The sequence below is a fragment of the Bubalus bubalis genome, chromosome 6 (assembly GCF_019923935.1).
Source record: "Bubalus bubalis isolate 160015118507 breed Murrah chromosome 6, NDDB_SH_1, whole genome shotgun sequence".
NCBI classification, from domain to species: Eukaryota; Metazoa; Chordata; class Mammalia; order Artiodactyla; family Bovidae; genus Bubalus; species Bubalus bubalis.
The window spans coordinates 68811707-68835349 of NC_059162.1; the positions used below are offsets into that span (position 1 = coordinate 68811707).

Sequence of the window (23643 nt, forward strand, 5' to 3'; positions counted from 1 at the left end):
TCAGGTGGCCAAGTATTGGAGTTTCAGCTTCAACATCAGTCCTTCCAATGAACGCCCAGGACTGATCTGCTTTAGGATGGACTGGTTGGATCTCCTTGCAGTCCAAGGGACTCTCAAGAGTCTTCTCCAACACCACAGTTCAAAAACATCAATTCTTTGGCACTCAACTTTCTTTATAGTCCAACTCTCACATCCATACATGACTACTGGAAAAACCATAGCCTTGAGTAGATGGACCTTTGTGGACAAAGTAATGTCCCTGCTTTTTAACATGCTGTCTAGGTTGGTCATAACTTTCCTTGCAAGGAGTAAGTGTCTCTTAATTTCATGCTGCAATCACCATCTACAGTGATTTTGGAGCCCTTCCCCCACCCCCAAAAAAAAAAATCAGCCACTGTTTCCACTGTTTCCCAATCAATTTGCCATGATGTGATGGGACCAGATGCCATGATCTTAGTTTTCTGAATGTTGAGCTTTAAGCCAACTTTTTCACTCTCCTCTTTCACTTTCATCATGTAGTTAAGGGTTCAGTAAATGTTTTGGGGTGAATGTTCATGAAATGTTCACATTCCCCTCCTGTTTGCCTTGGCCATTACAGTTGAGTCTCTCACCTATTCCTCCCACTTCTTTAGGAAGACAGTGGTATCTGAAATATTTGGTACTTACCTTCAACAAAGAAACACCTAGTTTCCTTTTACGAGCTTTCCACAGAATTTGGGTTTGCTAGGTGTGATCACACAGCTGTTATCAATTCTTGTACTTACGCACTTTTGGCACACATTAGAGGATACTGGCACCCCCACATCCTTAAATTTTCTTTCATTCGGTAATGATTTGGAGAAGGGTTCCTGACACAGTGACATATGTGGGTTATCAATAACCAAGAGAGTGTTGAATCTACTATGATAATAGAGTTTATTATTTCTCCCTGTAGTTTTGTTGATATTCCAATTTATAGTTTGAGGGTACTTTACTAAATGCATATTAGTTTGGTGAGTTGAGACTTTTTTCATTAAGTGATGACTGTCTCTAGCCCTAATATTTTTTATTTTAAAAAGTCTGCCTTGTTAAATAGTGTGCATACCTGCCAAATGGCTTCAACTCTTGAGACCCAATGGACTGTAACCTGCCAGGTTCCTCTGCTCATGAGATTTCCCAGGCAAGAATACGGAAGTGAGTTGCCACGCCCTCCTCCAGGGGATCTTCCCACCCCAGGGATGGAACCTGCATCTTCTGCATTGGCAGGTGGGTTCTTTAACCATAAGTGCCACCTGGGAAGCCTTGGTTAAATAATGCCGATAAAAAATTAATTATGGAAAATTTTATTCAAGACAAATTACAAGCGAGGAAGAGCATATCAGAAAACTTTGAGAACTCTTTCTCAGATAGAAGTCTAGACACAGTTGTATAAGTTTTTTTTTTTGAGACAAAGGACTGTACACCAAATGACATTATTGACAGTTTCCTCAACCCAAGTCTACCCATCATTGTGGTACGTTATGTGACCCCCTTACAAGATCAAGAAGGAATGTTATTTTTAAGAAGTCATCTTGTTTATTCTGGGAGAATGTTGCTCTTTATGGCTGAGCAGGTATTCCTGCTAAGGTGGGGAGGTTTGGTCAAGGCATAATGCACAGGCACAACACAATGAAAGGAGAGAAGAGCCCAAAGGACAGAGAAGAATGTTTTTATGTTTAAAATTTTCTTGTCTTGCCATATTATATGAATTTTATATCACAATAGTAATGTAATTTCTCCAGCTTTCTTTTGCCTCTAAATTAGATCAGAGAGGAGTGTTCTAGAGTGAGAGAAACCAAGGGAGAGAGGAGGAGGTCAAATCTCTTGGGAAAAGCAATGCTCAATATAAGAATAACACAAGCATCAAATCCAAAAAGTAACATTCAGATCGAGTCAATAACTGCTGAAATAATGAAAAGTAAGCCTCTATTCCTACTTACAAAGTCATTCATCAAATATGTATTGAATGCCTAGAATGTGCCAAATACTATTCTAGGCTCTTGGGAGTACAATGGTCAGCAAAATGGAAATATATATAGGGAGCATATGTTCTAGCAATTCTTGAAATTACATTCAGCAATTCTATTGCTAGCTATGTATTCTAAAGATACACTCCCTTGGGTGTGAAGTGACTTATGCACAAACATATTCATAGCAGCAGTCGTTGTAATAGCAGAAAATTGCAAATATTTTAACTATCAAATGTTAAATAAACTATGGTGTATTCATTATGCAGCCATTAAAAATGATACAGAAGCTCTGCAAACACTGTTCTGGAAAGATATACAAAGTATGTTAAGTGAAAACAAAAACAGAATGTACCATTTGCTACTATCTGTGTGGGAAACAGGGGGAAAAAAAATGTGTGGATATATTTGGGAAAGCACAAACCAAAGAGTTGCCTACTGGATGAAAAATATGTGGCTGTAGACAGGATTTAAGGAAAGCTTTTCATTGTACTGAAAGCTTTTCACTGAACTGGGTTGGACCCCTGGGTTGGGGAGAGCCCCTGGAGAAGAGAAAGGCTACCCACTCCTGTATTCTGGCCTGGAGAATTCCCACAGACTGTTTAGTCCATTGGGTCACAAAGAGTCAGACATGGCTGAGCGACTTTCACTTTCATTTTTCACTGAATAATCTGATACTTTTGAGACTTTGTATGTTTTACCTCTTCAAAAGTAAAAATATCTCCCCTGCAGAGAAAAGTGTGGTGTCCAACTCTGTGACGCCATGGACTGTAGCCTGCCAGGCTTCTCTGTCCATGGAATTCTCCAGGCAAGAATACTGGAGTGGGTAGACATTCCCTTCTCCAGAGAACCTCCCAACCCAGGTATCAAACCCAGGTCTCCCACATTTTAGGCTGATTCTTTACCATCTGAGCCACCAGGGAAGCCTATATATATACACATATACATATATACATACACTAGTAGTAAAGAATCTTCCTGCCAAAGCAGGAAACAGAGGAGATGCAGGAGCATCTATGGACATAGTTTCCTTAGCATTCAATATATAAACTGTTTCTAGTTTTTATAATGTCATGGAATAGCGTTTCCAGGAAACAACAGTATCATATTTTACCTAAGATTTCACTGACTATAAGAAACATCCCAATTGCCAAGACATCAAATGTAGGGGAAAAAAAATAGTCAATGGCTAGTAACAAAATTTATCCAGATTTCTGAGACATTAAATTTTAAAATATGCATTTGAAATCAATGAAACATAGTAACTGAGTTGTTCATTTTTTAAATTGAAGTATAAATTATTTACAATGCTTTAAGTCTACAGCATAGTGATTCAGTTATATATTTATATGTGTGTATGTATATATATATAAATATATATAAATGCATATGTATATCCTTTTTCAGATTGTTTTCCATTATAGGTTATTACAAGATATTGAGTATAGTTCCTTGTACTATAGTAGCGTATGTGTTAATCCCAAACTCCTAATTTATCTCCACTACCCCCTTCTTTCGTTACCCCTTTAGTAACCATAATTTGTTTTCTATGTCTGAGTCTATTTCTGTTTTGTAAATAAGTTCATTTGTATCTTTTTAGATTCCACATATAAGTGATATCATATAATTGACTTTGTCTGACTCACTTCGCTTAATATAATAATCTCAGTCCATCCATGTTGCTGAAAGTGGCATTACTTCATTCTTCCATTGGACTTTCCAGGTGCCACAGTGGTAAAGAATCCGCCTGACAATGCAGGAGACACAGGAGACAGGGTTTGGATCCCTGACTTGAGAAGATACGCTGGAGTAGGAAATGGCAGCCCACTCCAGTATTCTTGCCTGGAAAATTCCATGGACAGAGAATCCTGAAGGACTGTGGTTCATGGGGTCACAAAGAATTGAACATGAGATTGACTGAGCATGCCCACAACATTCCATTGTGTGTGTGTGTACATATATATATATATATATATATATATATATATCACATTATCTTGATCTATTCATCTGTCAATGAACATTTAGGTTGCTTCTATGTCTTGGCTATGAGTCATTTATTTCTGAAATAGCAAATGTAGAAGCAGAATATTACATGCTCCATGCTCCATATTACACTTGCAAAATTTTATTACCTTGTATACATGACTGTGTGGATCACAATAAACTGTGGAAAATTCTGAAAGAGATGGGAATACCAGACCACCTGATCTGCCTCTTGAGAAATTTGTACGCAGGTCAGGAAGCAACAGTTAGAACTGGACATGAAACCACAGACTGGTTCCAAATAGGAAAAGGAGTTCGTCAAGGCTGTATATTGTCACCCTGTTTATTTAACTGATATGCAGAGTACATCATGAGAAATGCTGGATTGGAAGAAACACAAACTGGAATCAAGATTGCCAGGAGAAATATCAATCACCTCAGATATGCAGATGACACCACCTTTATGGCAGAAAGTGAAGAGGAACTCAAAAGCCTCTTGATGAAAGTGAAAGAGGAGAGTGAAAAAGTTGGCTTAAAGCTCAACATTCAGAAAACTAAGATCATGGCATCCGGTCCCATCACTTCATGGGAAATAGATGGGGAAACAGTGGAAACAGTGTCAGACTTTATTTTTCTGGGCTCCAAAATCACTACAGATGGTGATTGCAGCCATGAAATTAAAAGACGCTTACTCCTTGAAAGGAAAGTTATGACCAACCTAGATAGCATATTCAAAAGCAGAGACATTACTTTGCCAACAAAGGTTCGTCTAGTCAAGGCTATGGTTTTTCCTGTGGTCATGTATGGATGTGAGAGTTGGATTGTGAAGAAGGCTGAGCGCTGAAGAATTGATGCTTTTGAACTGTGGTGTTGGAGAAGACTCTTGAGAGTCCCTTGGACTGCAAGGAGATCCAACCAGTCCATTCTGAAGGAGATCAGCCCTGGGATTTCTTTGGAAGGAATGATGCTAAAGCTGAAACTCCAGTACTTTGGCCACCTCATGCGAAGAGTTGACTCATTGGAAAAGACTCTGATGCTGGGAGGGATTGAGGGCAAGAGGAGAAGGGGCCGACAGAGGATGAGATGGCTGGATGGCATCACTGACTCGATGGACGTGAGTCCGAGTGAACTCCGGGAGCTGGTGATGGACAGGGAGGCCTGGCGTGCTGCGATTCATGGGGTCGCAAAGAGTCGGACATGACTGAGCGACTGATCTGATCTGATCTGATACGTTTTATGACATCCCTGATTTTCTTATTCCCCCCTTTTTGGATTCAGTTTAAGCAAATGGAATCTTGTCTAAAGTTTTAAAATTGCAGGGCTTCTTAACTAAGTAGTTCCAATAATAAAAGGATTCTCGATAGGAAAGATGCGGTGTATAGGACTAGAATTCTGGAGCAATTTAAGAGAAGCCTTTTAAGTTGGAGATGAAAACATTTAAAAGTGTAAATTCCTATCCTTTATTATAAAAGAAGAAATATTGAGACATCTAGGTTTTAAGGTTTAAATTGGTTGCTGGAAATTGGTTTTAATATATTATTGGTTCCCTCCTTTATTAATAATTAAATAAAACTTTTGACATGTGTTCATCTTACATTTATATACATCATGATTTTACTATTTTGAAAATTATACATTTGCCTTGATACCCATGTAAGCAGAACATATAGAGCCAAGTAAACTGCATTGCTTGAGAATGACACCTCAATGTCTACTTAAGCCAGGGCAGTTTTCTTTCTTGGCTCTCACAGTGACTTGCTTGGCTCTCACAGCCACTCCATGCGGCAATAAGGCCTTAACTGTTTTGGACCTTAATGTAGGTTTTGCCTGCCTTACTGATTTTATGTCTTATTTTTGTTTCTGTTTCAGGCATAGTTCATAATTTAATCTCATTGGTAGCAATGATTGAGACAATGTTTTTATGACCCATTCATCTACTATAGAAGACTATTTTCTCATGGATGAGAGACAATAGAGAATCTTGTTTATCCACTCTTGTCTGTGTGTGAAAGCAGAGCTAATCAGCTAAGAATTTAGAGCCCACTGAAAAGGTGAACAACAACTTTGAGATCTGGACTGGTAAGTTTACTTGCCTATGGCTGAAGTTATTGTAGATCTGAAACTTTTAAGTTCTCAATGTGTATGTATTAAATCGAGGAAGGCTTTGACCTCTTATTGAACATTTGTGAAGTACCTTCCCACTTTTGGACAGTGTAAACTAATAAATCAGATTAGTCCTCAGATTAAGGAACTCTAGGACTGTGAGAAATAAATTGTTTAAACCACTTGGTCCATGGTGTGAACAGAAAAAAACATACAACATAAAAGCTGTGAGTTGCACTGATCAGATTGGCCACCATCAAAAAGTCAAACAATAAATGTTGGAGATGGTGTGGAGAAAAGGGAACCCTCTTACACTGTTGGTGGAAATGCAAACTGATACTGCCACTGTGGAGAACAGTGGGGAGATTTCTTAAAAAACTAGAAATACAATGACCATACAACCCAGCAATCCCACTGGGTTGTATGGTAGGCATACACATCAAGGAAACCAGAACTGAAAGAGACTCATGTACCCCAATATTCATTGCAGCACTGTTTACAATAGCTAGGACATGGAAGCAACCTATATGTCCATCAGCAGACAAATGGATAAGGGAGTTGTGGTACATATACACAATGGAATATTACTCGGCTTTAAAAAGAATGCATTTAAGTCAGTTCAAATGAGATAGATGCAACTGGAGCCTATTATACAGAGTGAAGTATGTCAGAAAGAAAAACACCAATACAGTATATTATATGGAATTTATAGAATTTAGAAAGATGGTAATGATGATCCTATATGCAAGACAGGAAAAGAGACACAGATGTAAAGAATAGACTTTTGGGCTCTGTAGGAGAAGGCAAAGGTGGGATGATTTGGGAGAATAGCATTGAAACATGTATATTACCATATGCAAAACAGATGACCAGTGCAAGCTTGATGCATGAAGCAGGGCACTCAAAGCAGGTGCTCTAGGACAACCTAGAGGGATGGGGTGGGGATGGAGGTAGGAGGGGGATTCAGGATGAGGGAACACATGTGCACCCAAGGCTGATTCATGTCAATGTATGGCAGAAACCATCACAATATTGTAAAGTAATTATCCTTCAATTAAAATATTAATTTTTTTAAAAAGCTGTGAGTTGAATTTACTCAGTATCTTATTGAGGACTATAGCCCAGATGACAGCCTCTCAAATAACTCTGAGAAACTGTTCTGAAGAGGTAAGGAGGAAGGTCAGTATAGATGTTATTTTGGTGAAAGGGGTATGTGCAACCAAGTACACATCTCCATAGAAAATTGCTGCTAGTCATGAGAAACAGATATCTTAGTTAATGGCTTTAGTGCTTTTCTAAATACGAGAAGATGCAAGAATCCAGGATCATAAAAAATTTTTCCTGAAAATACCTATCTATCTGAAGGTCTGTTCTGGCAGTTTTCCCAAAGCATAGAGTGCTTCATTCTGTCCTAATTCCTTTCAGGTTGTGTTGAAGGTCAGTGACTACAGTGGCTAATAGCTTAATTCTTTTTTTTAATCTTTTTTAAACATTCTTTTCAGAGAAGGAAATGGCAACCCACTCCAGTATTCTTGCCTGGAAAATTCCATGGACAGAGGAGCCTGGCAGGCTACCGTCCATGGGGGTCACAAAGTTGGACACGACTTTCACCAACATTAATTTTTAATTGGAGGATAATTGCTTTACAATGTTCTGTTGGTTTCTGTCATATATCAACATGAATCAGCCATAGGTATACATATGTCCCCTCCCTCTTGAACCTCCCTCCAACCACCCACCCATTCACTAGGTTGTCACAGAGCACCAGGTTGAGCTCCCTGCACAATATAGCAAATTCTCACTAGGTATCTATTTTATACATTATGGTAATGTATATATGTCAATGCTACTCATTCAATCTGTCCCACCCTCTCCTTCCCGCTAGACAGATTTCACACCATACCAGCTTCCCTGGTGGCTCAGACGTTAAAGTGTCTGCCTGCAATGCAGAAGACCCGGGTTTGATCCCTGGGTCTGCAAGATCCCCTGGAAAAGGAAATGGCAACCCACTCCAGTGCTCTTGCCTGGAAAATTCCATGGACAGAGGAGCCTAGTCGGCTACAATCCATGCTGTCGCAAAGAGTCGGACACTACTGAGCAACTTCATAACTTCACTCCTTCCCGCACTGTGTCCACAAGTCTATTCTCTATACCTGTGTTTCTATGCTGCCTACAAAATAGCTTCATTCTTAACAGAACTGTGTGGCAAGTGACATTTCTTTAGTTGGCAGCAGTATTGTTACAGTAGCCTGAATCACAACAGTTATTTGTAGATAGTTTCTGTTTTATTATGATGCTAGCTTGAAGGCTCTGCCTATAGTCCTACAGGTCAAAATTAGTGCATTCAGGAGGGGAGAGTCTCAGAGTGTCATGGAAAGAATCAGGTACCTTGAACTATCAGCATATACATCAGAGTATAGTTTTGCGGGCACACATTTTCAAGTTGTCATAGCTAAACAGATTTCACACCATACCAGTGGATCCAATCAGGATTTCTAGAACTCTTTTGTCTTGAAGCAGAGAGCCTCTTGAAAGTAGTTTCCTGACCCAAGATCCAACAGAGCACTTATAGAGAACTTAATGGACTGATGAGAGAAATTTAATCATGGCTACTTGTTTGGAATATTATTTATGCATGCAGCAGCTATATTCTATTTTTATGGATATATGAGAAAACCCTTTTTAATTTTTAGGCTGTCTCATCTTCAGTTTAGTAGACTCTGCTTTTATAAACTGGAATTTTAAAATGGTATCTGTTTCTCACTGTTTCCCAGGATTTAGAAACATTTACTAAATCTCCTTACATTTCATGGCAGTATTCAAAAGGAATATTTATTCCTGTTTACCAGGATATAAGTAAACAAATTGATTGTATAACTAAAGCCTTGTCTGTCTGTGTCAGTAGCTCTGTTGTGTCTGACTCTTTTGCAACCCCATGGACTATAGTCCACCAGGCTCCTCTGTTAATGGAATTCTCCAAGCAAGAATACTAGAGTGGGTTGCCATTTCCTACTCCATTTCCTACTTCCCAGCCCAGAGATCAAATTGCCAACATCCACTTTATCATAAAAAAAACCAAGGGAATTCCAAAAAAAATCTGCTTCACTGACTATGCTAAAGTCTTTGACTGTGTGGATCACAACAAACTGTGGAAAATTCTTAAAGAGATGGGACTACCAGATTACTTTACCTATCTCCTGAGAAACCTATATGTGGGTCAAGAAGCAACAGCAGACTAGTTCAAAACTGGGAAAGGAGTACATCAAGGCTGTATATTGTCACCCTGCTTATTTAACTTATATGCCAAGTACATCATGTGAAATGCCAGGCTGGATGAAGCACAAGCTGGAATCAAGATTGCAGGGAGAAATATCAATAACCTCAGCTATGCAGATGACACCATCCTAATGGCAGAAAGCAAAGAGGAACTAAAGAGCCTCTTGATGAAGTTGAAACGGGAGAGTGAAAAAGTTGGCTTAAAAGTCAACATTCAAAAAATAAAGATCATGGCATCCAGTCCCATCACTTCATGGCAAATAGATGGGGAAAAAGTGGAAACAGTGACAGACTTTATTTTGGGGGGCTCCAAAATCACTGTGGATGGTGCCTGCAGCCACAAAATTAAAAGATGCTTGCTCCTTGGAAGGAAAGCTATGTCAAATCTACATATGGTATTAAAAAACAACGACACCACTTTGTTGACAAAGGTCTGTATAGTCAAAGTTATAGTTTTTCTAGTAGTCATGTATGGATGTGAGATGTGGGCCATAAAGAAGGCTGAGCACTGAAGAATTGATGCTTTGGAATTATGGTACTGGAGAAGATTTGAGAATCCCTTGGACAATGAAGAGATCAAACCAGTCAATCCTAAAGGAAATCAACCCTGAGTATTCATTGGGAGGACTGATGCTGAAATTGAAGCTCCAATACTTTGGCCACTTGATGGGAAGAGCCAACTCATTGGAGAAGACCCTGATGCAGGGAGAGATTGAAGGCAGGAGACAGAGTCAACAGAGGATGAGATGGTTGGATGACATCATAGACTCAATGGACACAAGTCTGAAGAAACTTTGGCAGATAGTGAAGGACAGGGAAGTCTGGCATGCTGCAGTCCATGGGATTGCAAGGAGTTGGACAGGACTGAGTGACCGAACAACATAAAGGTATTATCTCATGGATCCTCTGGGTATTTTCTGAACAGGTATATATATGTGATTTTCTATTGCCTGGTTTAACTCTTTTACAACTCTGTAAAGTTAAAAGTTAAATTGTAGAAAATAGAGAGTTATGGAAATGAACCATGAACTACAAGTGGTTTCTCCTGTAAAGAAAAAATTACCCTCTCTTTATTTTTCACCCTACAGGTTATTAACCAGTTTTACACATATTAGCAAATTCTTTTAAGCATTTCTAACTGTAGAAATGTCTGTTCTTTAAGTTCTCCCTTATACAATTTAACATCTTTTTAGTTTTCTCATTCATTAGTTACATGAAACCTTAAAAAAAAAAAAAACAAAACACTGTTGCCTATAGGGTTCAACCTTTAATCCCCAAAGAACTTTTTATTATCTGATTACAGGGATATATTCAAATCAATAGATTTCATTCTAGAAGCCATATAAAGATTTTTTTTTTTTAATCCAGAGGGGTCTTGGAACAATCTCTTCTTCCTATATGCAAATTGATTACTCTGGTAGATTCCTTAAACATTATTTAAACTTGTCATAAAAATACCAGATCTTAAAAAAATATACCAGATGTTTTATAAAATTGTCTTTTCCAGGAACCATCAAGTCACAGAGGTAGGCAATCAAAAATCATTCTTGTAATCTGACCTGTATCCAGGCTGTAATGGTCCTAGCCAGTCAACTTTTCTAAGTGGTGGGAAATCTAATATATAAAGTGCTAGATTTTATTCTATCTTGAGATCAAAAAAGTAGAGGAAGCTAGTCTATAGATCAAGAAATGCAACATGGTAGAGAAGGTAGAACTGAGAGATAGAAAAGTACTATTTCATGGGTTCCTAAAGACTATTTCGGTTTTAGTCCCTTCCTAAAACTGACTCCATACCAGCCTTCAGATCCATGAGGCACTTCAAAATACTTACATTTGTCCATATTTTGCTTAAGTAGCTTAAGTTCATTCTGGTTACTTGTGACTAAAATCTCTTAACTGATAATTATATAATCACTTAACACTTATTATCAAAGGTACTTTATTATTATATGGCTTTAGAATACAATTGATGTCTAGAAGCTTTATGTAGGTGAATTTTTTAACTTAGGTAAATGCAAATTTATATTTGGAACATACATATTACACATAACTTGTAATTTCAGTGTTCAGTTCAGTTCACTTGCTCAGTCATGTACGATTCTTTGCGACCCCATGAACCGCAGCACGCCAGGCCTCCCTGTCCATCACCAACTCCCGGAGTCCAACCAAACCCATGTCCATTGAGTGGATGATGCCATCCAACCATCTCATCCTCTGTCATACCCTTCTCCTCCTGCCCTCAATCTTTCCCAGGATCAGGGTCTTTTCAAATGAGTCAGCTCTTAACATCAGGTGGCCAAAGTATTGGAGTTTCAGCTTCAGCATCAGTCCTTCCAATGAACACCCAGGACTGATCTGCTTTAGGATGGACTGGTTGGATCTCCTTGCAGTCCAAGGGACTCTCAAGAGTCTTCTCCAACACCACAGTTCAAAAGCATCAATTCTTCGGCACTCAGCTTTTTTATAGTCCAACTCTCACATCCATACATGACTACTGGAAAAACCATAGCTTTGACTAGATGGACCTTTGTGGACAAAGTAATGTCTCTGCTTTTTAATATGCTGTCTAGGTTGGTCATAACTTTTCCTTCCAAGGAACAAGCGTCTTTTAATTTCATGGCTGCAATCACCATCTGCAGTGATTTTTGAGCCCAAAGATAAAGTCAGCCACTGTTTCCCCATCGATTTGCCATGAAGTGATGGAACCAGATGCCATGATCTTCGTTTTCTGAATGTTGAACTTTAAGCCAATTTCTTCACTCTCCTCTTTCACTTTCATCCAGAGGCTCTTTAGTTCTTCTTTACTTTCTGCCATAAGGGTGGTGTCATCTGAGTATCTGAGGTGATTAATATTTCTCCCTGCAATCTTGTTTCCAGTTTGTGCTTCAGCCAGCCCAGCATGTCTCATGATGTACTCTGCATATAAGTTAAATAAGCAGGGTGACAATATACAGCCTTGATGTATTCCTTTTCCTATTTGGAACCAGTCTGTTGTTCCATGTCCAGTTAGAACTGTTGCTTCCTGACCTGCATATAGGTTTCTCAAGAGGCAGGTCAGGGGGTCTGGTATTCCCATCTCTTTCAGAATTTTCCACAGGTTATTGCGATCCACACAGTCACAGGCTTTGGCATAGTCAATAAAGCAGAATTAGATGTTTTTCTGGAACTCTCTTGTTTTTTCCATGATCCAGAGGATGTTGGAAACTTGATCTCTGATTCCTCTGCCTTTCCTTAAACCAGCTTGAACATCTGGAAGTTCACAGTTCACGTATTGCTGAAACCTGGCTTGGAGAATTTTAAGCATCACTTTACTAGCGTGTGAGATGAGTGCAACTGTGCAGTAGTTTGAGCATTCTTTGGCATTGTCTTTCTTTGGGATTGGAATGAAAACTGACCTTTTCCAGTCCTGTGGCCACTGCTGAGTTTTCCAAATTTGCTGGCATATTGAGTGCAGCACTTTCACAGCATCATCTTTCAGGATTTGAAATAGCTCAACTGGAATTCCATCACCAATATCCAACTTATTTAGAGACCCAATCTGTTACCAATCTTGAGCTGTGCCATTAAAAAACAGTTTCACAGTTAGGCATGAAAAAGCCATTTAAAGTTTTTGGATAAAATATTAGATCTTTATAATTTAGTGAGGTGTAAGAGGAAATGTATTTGGTCTTTGTCCTCAGTCCCTGGGTGACTCTGTAACCAAAATTGTGCTGTGCCTGTTGCCACTCAAAAGCCAATAAAGAAGGAAGTTGGGTAGAAAACAATAAATGCTGGAGAGGGTATGGAGAGAAGAGACCCCTCCTATTCTGTTGGGAATGTAAATTGGTACAGCCACTATGGAGAACAGTATGGAGGTTCTTTATAAAATTAAAAATAAAGCTAACCATATGACCCTGTAATCCCATTCCAGGCATATATCCAGAGAAAACATGATCCAAAAAGATAGACGCACCCCAATGTTCATTGCAGCACTGTTTACAATAGCCAACATGTGGAAGCAACCTAAATGTCCATCAATAGAGAAATGGATAAGATGTGGTGTGTACATATACTATGGAATTTCACTCGGCCATTACAAAGAATGAAATAATGCCATTTGCAGGAACATAGATGGATCTAGAGAATGTCATACTAAGTGAAGTAAGTCATACAGAGAAGGAAAAATATAGTGTATGACATCCTTCTATGCAGAATCTATAAGAAATGATACAGATGAGCTTACTTATAAAACAGACTCAGACTTCAAGAATGAACTTACGGTTGCCAGGGGGAAGGGACAGTTAGGGAGTTAGGGATGGACATGCACACAATGCTAAAGTGGATAACAAATATGGTATAGCACATGGAACTCTGCTCTATGTTATGTGGCAGCCTGGATGGGAGAGGAGTTTGGGGGAGAATGGATACATGTATATATATGGCTGAGTCCCTTCACTGTTCACCTGAAACTATCACAACATTGTTAATCAACTATACCCCAATACAAAATTAAAAGTTTTTTTTTTTTTTAAATCACCTAAAAACAACAAGGAAAAAAAGAAGCAAGTTTGGTGGAATGTTTGCTTTATTTTGGATGCTGGAAATGGCTGGGGGTGGGGACATGATGAGGGAGACACATATAAAGCCCGACTCACCACAACCTGACAATCAGGGAGAAAGAGCTTTTCTAGACAGAGAGGGCCACATGCAGAAACAGCAGTTAGCTCTAACAGTCATCTTGAAATTGGTCATGTGGTGGTCTGACCAGCGTCATCTTGATTGCTTTTAAATACAATTATTCTTCAGTTCCAGGGTCAGTTTATTTCTATTTCCTTGAGACAAATTCTCAGAATTGTGGCAGCTTATGTCATGGCTACAGTCTGGTTATTTTGTAGTTAACCTCTTTCACCTGGTGGGGCTTTCAGACTCTATAATACAGCTCACAGGATATGGCTCAAAATACTTTCCATAGCTTTGGAGGAGGAACTAAAGGTTCTTGACTTTGCTCACTGATTAAACAGTTACTGTTTTTGACCTGTTTGACTGCTTTTCTTTGCTTCTGCATTTTCTCACTTTTCTGATTAAACTTTTTCTTCGGCTGAAGTTTTCCCACAGACAACAGACAGGCGAAGGACATGGGGAAGGAGGGGTGGTGGTGGGTAAGGACCATAAGGTCCTGCTTCCCTTTATGGTTTTTTCCCCAACATTTGGTCACGCCTGCTCTAAGTTCATCAGTTCCTTGGAATTTCCTGAGCAACCGAAGTATGTTATATTATTCCTAATGAGGTTCTGTCAAAAGATCAAAGTAGAGTTATGCTAATGAGGTGACAGCGTGGGACCCCTAAAGAGGCTCAGGATGGGGCTGATCACCAAAAAGACCAAGTAATTAGAGGGTACTGTTGTGGTCTAGACTGCCACCCACAGCCCCCCCACCCACCCCCAACATATGATGAAGCCCTAACCATTCTCATGTGAGCGTATTTGAAGATTTGGACTTCAGAGAAGTAATGAAAGTTAAATCAGGTCATAAAGGTATGGTTCTAATCTAATAAAGCTTGTGTCCTTGTAAGAAGAGACACCAGTGCCTGCTCCCTACGGTCGTGCACAGACACGAGGCCATGTGAGAACACAATGAGAAGGTAGCAGCGTATTACACAAACCAGGATGAGAGGCCTCCCAGAAACCAACCGAGATGGTACCTTGGTCTTAGACTTCTAGCCTCCAGAACTGTGAGAAAAAAATTTTCTGTTGTTTAAGCCACCCAGTCTGTGGCATTTTGTTACGGCGACCTTAGCTGACTAATGCAGGTGGAAATTTCAGCCCCACCCGACATCTGGGGAGGAGAGGGAGGCTGAAGATTCTCCGTAAACACTTGAATGATGAGATTCAGGAGTTTCCAGATTACAGACTGAACTATGCTTCCAAGGAACACACTAAAGTACTGGAAGGGTGGTGCACTGGGAGAAGTTATGAAACCCTGGTGTCTCTCCTTATACCTTGCTCTTTGCATTTCCTCCTTTGTAATAAACCAGTAAGTGTGTTTTATCTGAGTTCTGTGAGTCATTCTTGCAAATTATCAAACCTGAGGGCAGGGACATGGAATACCCAAATTTGTAACCAAAGTGGACAGAAGTGTGGGTGGCCTGGGGATCCAGGATTTACAAGTGGTGTTGAAAGTGAGATACCACTTCAGGCAGAGTGGGCCAGAGTTCTTAAACCTGTGGAGTCTGATGCTAACTATTCTGCATTATTGTCAGAATAAGATTGAACTGTGGATGCCCAGTTGGTATCAGAATTGGAAAATAAGTGATATAAGGCCACATTTGGTCCTTTAATTATTCCATCTTGATATTTTCTGTGGTATCTAATAATGCAATCTAATGACAACATGGACAGCTAACTTTATGCAGTTCAAAATCAAAACATGAATTTTTTTTCCATCATAGTAAATAAATCAAGTATACACCATTACATGAAATAATAAGATGTCTTGAAAAGAATATAAACAGATACACAAATTGAACAGATACATAATACTGAACAAATTTAAGTTTATTTTTAGAATGTATGTGCATGAAATCAGATTGTATACAACAGACCAAAGATTAACCAGAGACCAACAGAGTCATATAAAAATAATTTAAGGGAAACTGTATTGACTTTTTAAAAATAAGGCAAGTGAAATGTGGGCTCAGAATTATGTGGGTTCAAAATTAAAAACTTCTATGTAACTTCTGGTCACTGTTTAAAGGGAGAATATGAACATCAAATTTTTGACTATTACTGTACATAAGAGAAACCAAATGCTTTCCAAATTGCAGTAAAATTAATTCTTCTAATATAAGACCATTAAGCCTACAAAGTCACTGACAAGTTATTTAAATCCTAGAATATTTTCTCAATGTAAATTTTGGAACATTCTGAATACTTTATAAACCTTCTTTTCTGTCTTTGGAAAAACACTGAAATTCCAAGAAATTTCTGTTGCTCTAATTTTCAGAGGTTAAAACAACAAACCAAATGTATTTTTCTAGGTTAATGTAATTCAGGTACACTGGAACTAAAGGAAAACACATAACTTTAATAAAACCAAATGTGTTATAGAAAAGGCAAGTCATAAAGTTAAACAAAAGTAGAAAACTTGGGTTGGCCCAGAAGTTCATTCAGGTTTTTTCATAACATTATAAAAAAAACCCAAACAAACTTTTTGGCCAACCTAATACTATTAGAATCAGTTATACAGGTTTAGTACATGAGAACCTATGTTAAAATTTTCACTGGAAAAAAACCCTCAAAGCCCTTATTCTTTCCTGAAGTGTAAATAGTAGATCATATTCTAATTACTCAACGATTATTAACACGGTGATCTGGTTACTTTTTATACCTGCCAATGTGTTCACGGGCTATAATAAGCCTTTGAATTTGTGCTGTACCTTCATAAATCTGGAAGAAAAAAAAAAGTAGGTTAAATATATTTCATATGTAAGTCCTCAGTATTTTAGACAGTCTCTAAACTCCATTCTAGTACGAAACTGAATCAAACCATACATACGGTCTATAATCTACAGTTATTTTGAAACCTGATTTTCTGAAAACCATGAAAATACATAATTCTCTAAAGATTAGTTAAAATTATTATAAGAACTCTACCAAAATTTTGGAGGACAGTCTTAAAACAAAAGGATATTGACTTTCAAAAAGTATTTGGGAAATCTAATGTTTAATGTTGCTGAAATATTTAACCAACTTTTTTGAGCTGTTTTAGCTAGTTGTCATCTTCAGTCATTTTCTATTCTTACTCTCAAATCTGATTTTTACTTTTTGTTCCTAAGGAACCGAGTTGCTAATGAAAAAAGATCCTGGAAGGATTTGTTCAGTTAAGTATTCCTAGAAGACAGCCCTCACTTCCAGTTTAAACTTCTAGCTATTTGTTCAGATGCCAGAGAAAAGTAAAAAGGTAATAATTATAGGCTCCAGGGAAGGGAGAGCATTATCAAATAAACTTGGAACTTTAGATAAGGCACAAATTATGATCCTCAGTTTTTTCAAATCTAAATTGAGGGGCTGCACTGTCTAAATTTCTTTCTTTAACATTCTATGATTCTACCCCTGGATTTTAAATGACTAGATTTGTCAAATAATTTCCTGGGGGTTGAGGGAAGTAATGGAGGAGATATTGAGAAGCATTGCTTATAAATACTTAAGATACATGTGGAATGAGCATTTATATTTTATTTACTAAATCACTACTATCTCTTCACTACTAAGTTTTCTTAACCATCAATTTAATTTAGAAGACAGAGTCGTATCACATTCTCTTCGTGTTTTTTTACCTCCCAAATATGACCTCAAGAGTTGTCAGGTAAGATTCAAAATAAAATAATTTAATTAGTTTACGTGATATGCAAACTTTTAGGAGAGCAAAGAGTGGGTTACAATTAGCTAGGATGTTAAGAATCAAAGAAGGGTTATTCAGATAAATCTATATGTCTACACTATTTGCTTTGTTAGCTTGCTCACTCAAGGCATTTACTTCAAAGTAACAGTCTTCTTTGTGTTCATTAGTTCTAAAAATTTAGGCTCACAGCCACTTATTATGATGATTTATTATTATCTGTGACATAAAATCTTTAAATAATCAGAGATCTACCATATGATTTATGAATATTATGTTTCTTAAAAATCAACCATAATCATTTTTAACATTACCTGATAGATCTTGGCATCTCTCATTAATTTTTCTACAGGATATTCAGTATTAAATCCATTGCCTCCAAAAACCTGAACAGCATCAGAAGCTAACTGATTTGCGATATCTCCAGCATATGCCTTTGCAATAGAGGCATAATAGGTATTTCGGCGACCAGAATCAACTTCCCAAGCTGCTCTCTGGTAACTCAATCTAGCTAGTTCAACTTTCATTGCCATTTCAGCCAGCAAAAATGATATTCCTTGGTGCTAGAATTAAACAGAAAAAAGTTTAAGGTATTTATTGAATAATTTAAAATTATTTCCCCTGAAACTTTTTTAACTTTAAAAACTAATTTTAGACTTAAAAAGTTACACTCTGCTCCCTCCAGTGGTAACATATTACAAAACCATAGTATAATTAACATTGGTAAAATATTATCAGCTAAACTATATACTTTATTCAAATTTGGCCAAGTTTTCCATCAATGTCCTTTCTCTGTTGTAAGATCGCATCCAGGATTCCAACTGAATTTAATTGTTATTTCTTCCTAGTCTTTCCAAAGCTGTTAGGATTCCTCAGTCTTTCCTTCTCTTTCATGACCACTGTGCACTTATGAAGAATAATGATTAGTTTTAATTTGTAGAATGTTCCATAGTTTGGGTTTGCATGATGTTTTCTCAGGATTGGAATGAGGTTATACATTTTTGATAAAAAATACCACAAAAATTATATGGATCCTTCTGAGAAGCTCCTGGGATTTTTAGAAGAAAATTGCCATAGACAGTGAAAAATAATGTGGCACTGTTATCAGGTGCTGATGGGAAAATGATAAGGATAAATAAAAGATGTTTTTTATCCTCTAGAGGTTCATAATCAAACAGGGAAAGTGTTAGTCACTCAGTCCTGTCCGACTCTTTGTGACCTCATGCGCTGTAGCCCACCAGGCTCATCTATCCATGGCATTCTCCAGGCAAGAATACTGGAGCGGGATGCCATGTCCTTCTCCAGAGAATGTCACCAACCAAGGAATCAAACATAGGTATCTTGCATTGCAGGCAGTTTCTTTACCATCTGCGCCACCAGGAAAGCCTAATCAACTAGGAGACTTAGACAAATGTTTTCAGAAGGAGACAGTAAGTTATCTGTGAGTTATATGGCCAAGATATGTTATAGGATGAAACCATGTCCACCATACCTTGATATATGAAAGTTTCAAATATGAAGTATGCTTACAACTTTGGAAAAATATATTTATGACCCCAAAAGAGCAGAGTATACATTCTATTTAAAGAGTTAATGAAACATTCTACATGATAGATAACATGTCAGACCACAAAAAAAGTCTCAATAAGGGTAACAAGGTTGAAATCATGTCAAATGTCTTTTCTGACCACAGCGGTAGAAACTATAAATCAAAAACAGAAACAGTCCTGCAAAACACACAAAAAATGTGGAATGTAAACAACATGTTATTAAAAAAAAAAACAAAACAATGGATCTCTTAAGAAATCAAAGAGGAAATAAAAAAAAAATACCTGGAGACAAATTGCAAACAAAAACATAATGTTCCAAAATCTATGGGACATAACAAAGGTAATTTCTAAGATGAAAGTCTATGGCAATTCAGGCCTTCCTCAAGGATTAAATGAATTAATGCATGCAGTACTATTTGTTGAGAAGTTCACAGTGCAAAACATATCATAAGCACTAGAAGTATAAAGGTTTCCAAAACATAAATTTACTACTTGTGCCGAGCTTACATTCTAGTGAGGCAGTAAAGAAAGATAGCAGACAAACGCATACATGATGTAATGTTGGGCAGTGCTAAGAGCTATGAAGAAAAAAAGTGAGATCTTCCCAGGTGGCACTAAGTGGTAAAGAATCAGCCAGCCAATGCGGCAGAGATACAGGTTCGATCTCTGGGTTGGGAAAACCCCCTGGAGTAGGAAATGGAAACCCACTCCAGTACTCTTGCCTGGAAAATCCCATGGACAGAGGAGCCTGGCAGGCTACCGTCCATGGCATCGCAAAGAGTCAGGCACGACTGAGCACACACACATCAGTCACAGCCATCATTATATCAAGTGTTTCAGGCAGGGTATATGCTTTAGTGAAATCAATGAGGAAGTGGATATCTGCCGGGAGGAGTAAACATAAAAGCAACAACAAAAGGTCAGTGTGGATGACAGAAGACCACTGCAAGTCCTCTGGATTTTGATCTGAGTGTGATGAGAGGATACTGAAAGAATTTTGACCATAAAGTGGTTAAAAAAAGAGATATAAGTATATTTCTTTCTAAGTACATCTTATTTCAGTCTCAAGTCCCAAATAGTATTTCTCCTCATTCGTTTTCCCACCAAGAAATGGAAATCATGGGGAAAAGATTTTGCTTACTAGTAATAGTAATCAATACAAATGACAGTTACTCACAAGGGATTCTTTCATATCATCCCAAACTACTCCAGCTTTAACTTGGATGGAGGATTTTGACTAGACAAAGGAGTAGGCAGTTCTTGCCTACCATTAAGAGATTTTATCATCCTGTAATTTGTTATTGGTGTTCCTAGTTTTACTTATTGATAAGAAAAAGTACCATCCTCTGTTTTTGTCAGTTTTCTTTACCCACAGCAAGTTAAGCACTATGAGGGATAGTGACACAGTGTTCTCTTGAAGAGAGTAGTAGTAATAACAACAATGATAAACATGGGAGTGAACAGTTGAATTATGATTAGAATACTACACTCAATAATGTCCCTTAAAACAAAACTAAAAAGAAAATCTATGTATAAATCAGCTGCTTAATATCTCCTTTGTTTAGCTTAGAAAAGTAGTAAGCAAAAACACACTCTCTATACTTAACAGTAAGAGCCCATGAGGCAAAAATATCATTGTGCAGATGGTAAGAATACAAAAAAGAATCTTTAGAGTCTGTAAGAAAAGGAACATAAAATATTCCATTTTGAGTTGAAAATAGCCAGAAGAATATCAGATAGTTGGTGAGAAGGACCTGAAAATGATGTTAGCTGTTTATGATTAAACTAAACTAATATTTAATAATAAACATACATTTCACTAATCTGTATACATATAGCTCTGGTGACATAAATGAGTTAATATAAACTCTCTTTTTGTCCACAAACACAAAGAAATGTTTGATTTAAAAACAAAACAAGGGGGCTTCCCTTGTGGCTCAGTGGTAAAGAATCTGCCTGCTAATGCAGGAGACATAGGTTTAATCCCTGGTCCAGGTAGATGCCATGGAACAACTAAGCAAGCGTGCCACAAATATTGGGCCTGTGCTCTTGAGCCCAGGAGCTGCAACTACTGAGCCCACGTGCCAGCTTTTGAAACCTCTGCACTCCAGAACCTGTGCCACACAACAAGAGAAGTCACTCCAATGAGAAGCCCGCTCACCACAACTAAGAGAGTAGACCGTGCTCACTGCAACTAGAGAAAAGCTCGCAAGTAGAGCAACAAAGACCTAACAGCCAATTAATAAAGTTATTTAGAAAATAAAGGCAAAATAAAACAACTCAAAGGAAAGAAACAAATCTCCAAGGGCCTCCAGAAATTTAATCCTGATTGAGAAGCAATGACATGGGGAAGGAAAAAAAATCAGACTGAGATTTGAGTCTAATGTGATAGGAGTTGGAGTTTTAATGAACACAGAAGAACAGGAGACAGATGTGAGAATGAAAAAGATGAGGGGCTGAAATTGAGATTCTCTGCCTATAAGAACTTCTCTTTCCTAAGGAAGAACTAAAAGTCTCAGCTCATCAAGGCAAGAAGGCCACAAAGAAGCTTATTTCTTGCCCAAGACTCTGTCTGGGAGATTTAAAAAAGGAATCTCTTTTAAACATGTAATCAATGTATACAGCTATGGTACAGGATTTCACAAGTGGAGAAATTCATGAGAAAAAAACAGCTCTAAGAATGCTGAAACCTCTGGGCTACCTGATAAAAAGTATAAAAAAGTATGAAAACCGGTCTCCTGGATACTTCCACAATGCACTGAAGAAACTAATGAATGCTGCTGCAGATAAGCTTATAAGCAAAAATCAAGACAGGAAATAACTGGTCATAACAGAGAGATCAGAGGCAGCAGACCAAAAAATTAGCCACTGTAAGAACTTGAAATAACAGAATAAAAATCAGAAAGTGACTATAACTGAAGTTTTATATAATTAAAGAGATAAAAAAGGAGAAAGAGAAGCTATGTTGAAAAACCAGGCCACCATAAAAGAAAGGGTAGAAACGAAAAAGAACCAAACATAAATTCTAAAAATGAAAAAAGTCATTAAATGGATTGAAGAGGAGATTAGATGTAGGGTTAAAAAAAAACAAACTGAAAAGCAAATCTGAGAAAGTTATCTAGATTATAACAAAAATAAATTACATAATTGAGGTTGAGATACAGAAGTGTAATAATCCAAGTTTCATCTATAGACCATAAATTGTTACTGGACTGGTTCATGATACACAAAGTGAGAGTAAGCATTTGTAACAATTTGATAATGTTGTGACATTCTTATATTTTATAAAAATAATGGTCCACAGTTGACTGGAAAATAAAACCTATCTTCCACCAGATAGTTTGAGAACCACTGACACATAGGGATAGATAGGGAGTGTGCACTGTGCAACCAATAGTTACAGAAGGAGTTATATTAGAGAATACAAACAATGGGGAAGCATAAATGTTTGAAAAGATAAGATTAAAAAGTTCTTGAGAACTGCCGGACAATCCAGTGGTTAGGACTCTGAGTTTTCACTGCCCCAAGGATCCAGGTTCGGGGAATTAAGATCCCACAATACATGCTGCGTGGCCAAAAAACAAACAATAACAAATAGTGCCGGGAGCCGGCATATTGCATATTGAGTGCATATTGCATATTGCATATTGAGTGCAGCACTTTCTACAGCATAATCTTTCAGGATCTGGAATAGTTCAGCTGGAAGTCTATCACTGCCAGGAGCCAGCGTGAGGAGCTCTGCCCATGGCAAAGGTCATGAGGAAGGAGGCTCAGTATACGCAAAGGCGGAATGGAGCCTCAGGAGTCCCCCTGGAAATTCTCAAGCATCTACCCCCAAAACCAGAGTCTGCCTACTTTCTGCTTTGTGCTTTCACCTACACCTCTGACTTTACGGGGGGCTGTCCCCCACTACCTCTCTCTGAAAAAAGAGTTAGCTTACAGCTCCAGTTAATAATTCCTGGGTGTGACAGTGTTTAACCTACAAACTCCTTTGGAAATCCTCTAGCCTGCCTGAATAGGTTTTTCCGGCCACATGTGATTATTCAGAGCCTCCCAACTGTGAGAGGCAGGAGATGTTCTAAACTGTCTAAACACAGATTCCTTTGAGTAGTTAAAAGATTGATTAGAAATTGTATTAGTGAAGGGTTTTTCACTTATTGGGCCAATGTTTGCTGCTAAGTCTCCATACCCCTTACCTACTGTGTCCTTGGCAGTGTATTGATTGATATAATGGGTGTATAGAAATGTAAGTAGTAGCCTCAATGTTTGTAACCTTGGACCCTTGAGTTAATTCTTTTCTTGATTGAGCCCACCTCACCTTTGCCCTATAGGAATGCAGCTTTGTCCAGTGCTTTCTTGGAGGCTGGTG

The 23643-nt window shown here is 38.0% G+C and overlaps 1 protein-coding gene across 4 annotated transcripts in view; it reads right to left on the reverse strand.

Moving 5' to 3' along the window:
- Positions 1–15863: 15863 nt before the first annotated feature.
- ACADM (acyl-CoA dehydrogenase medium chain) overlaps positions 15864–23643 on the reverse strand; it is a 35583-nt gene continuing 27803 nt past the window's right edge. For all 4 annotated transcript variants that reach the window (XM_006060234.4, XM_044944835.2, XM_025288437.3 and 1 more), the window contains 2 exons: positions 18039–18287; positions 15864–16772 (listed from right to left, as the gene is read on the reverse strand). In XM_006060234.4, the coding sequence (XP_006060296.1) occupies positions 16701–16772; positions 18039–18287 (321 nt within the window). In that variant the 3' untranslated portion in view covers positions 15864–16700. The remainder of the gene's footprint in view (positions 16773–18038; positions 18288–23643) is intronic.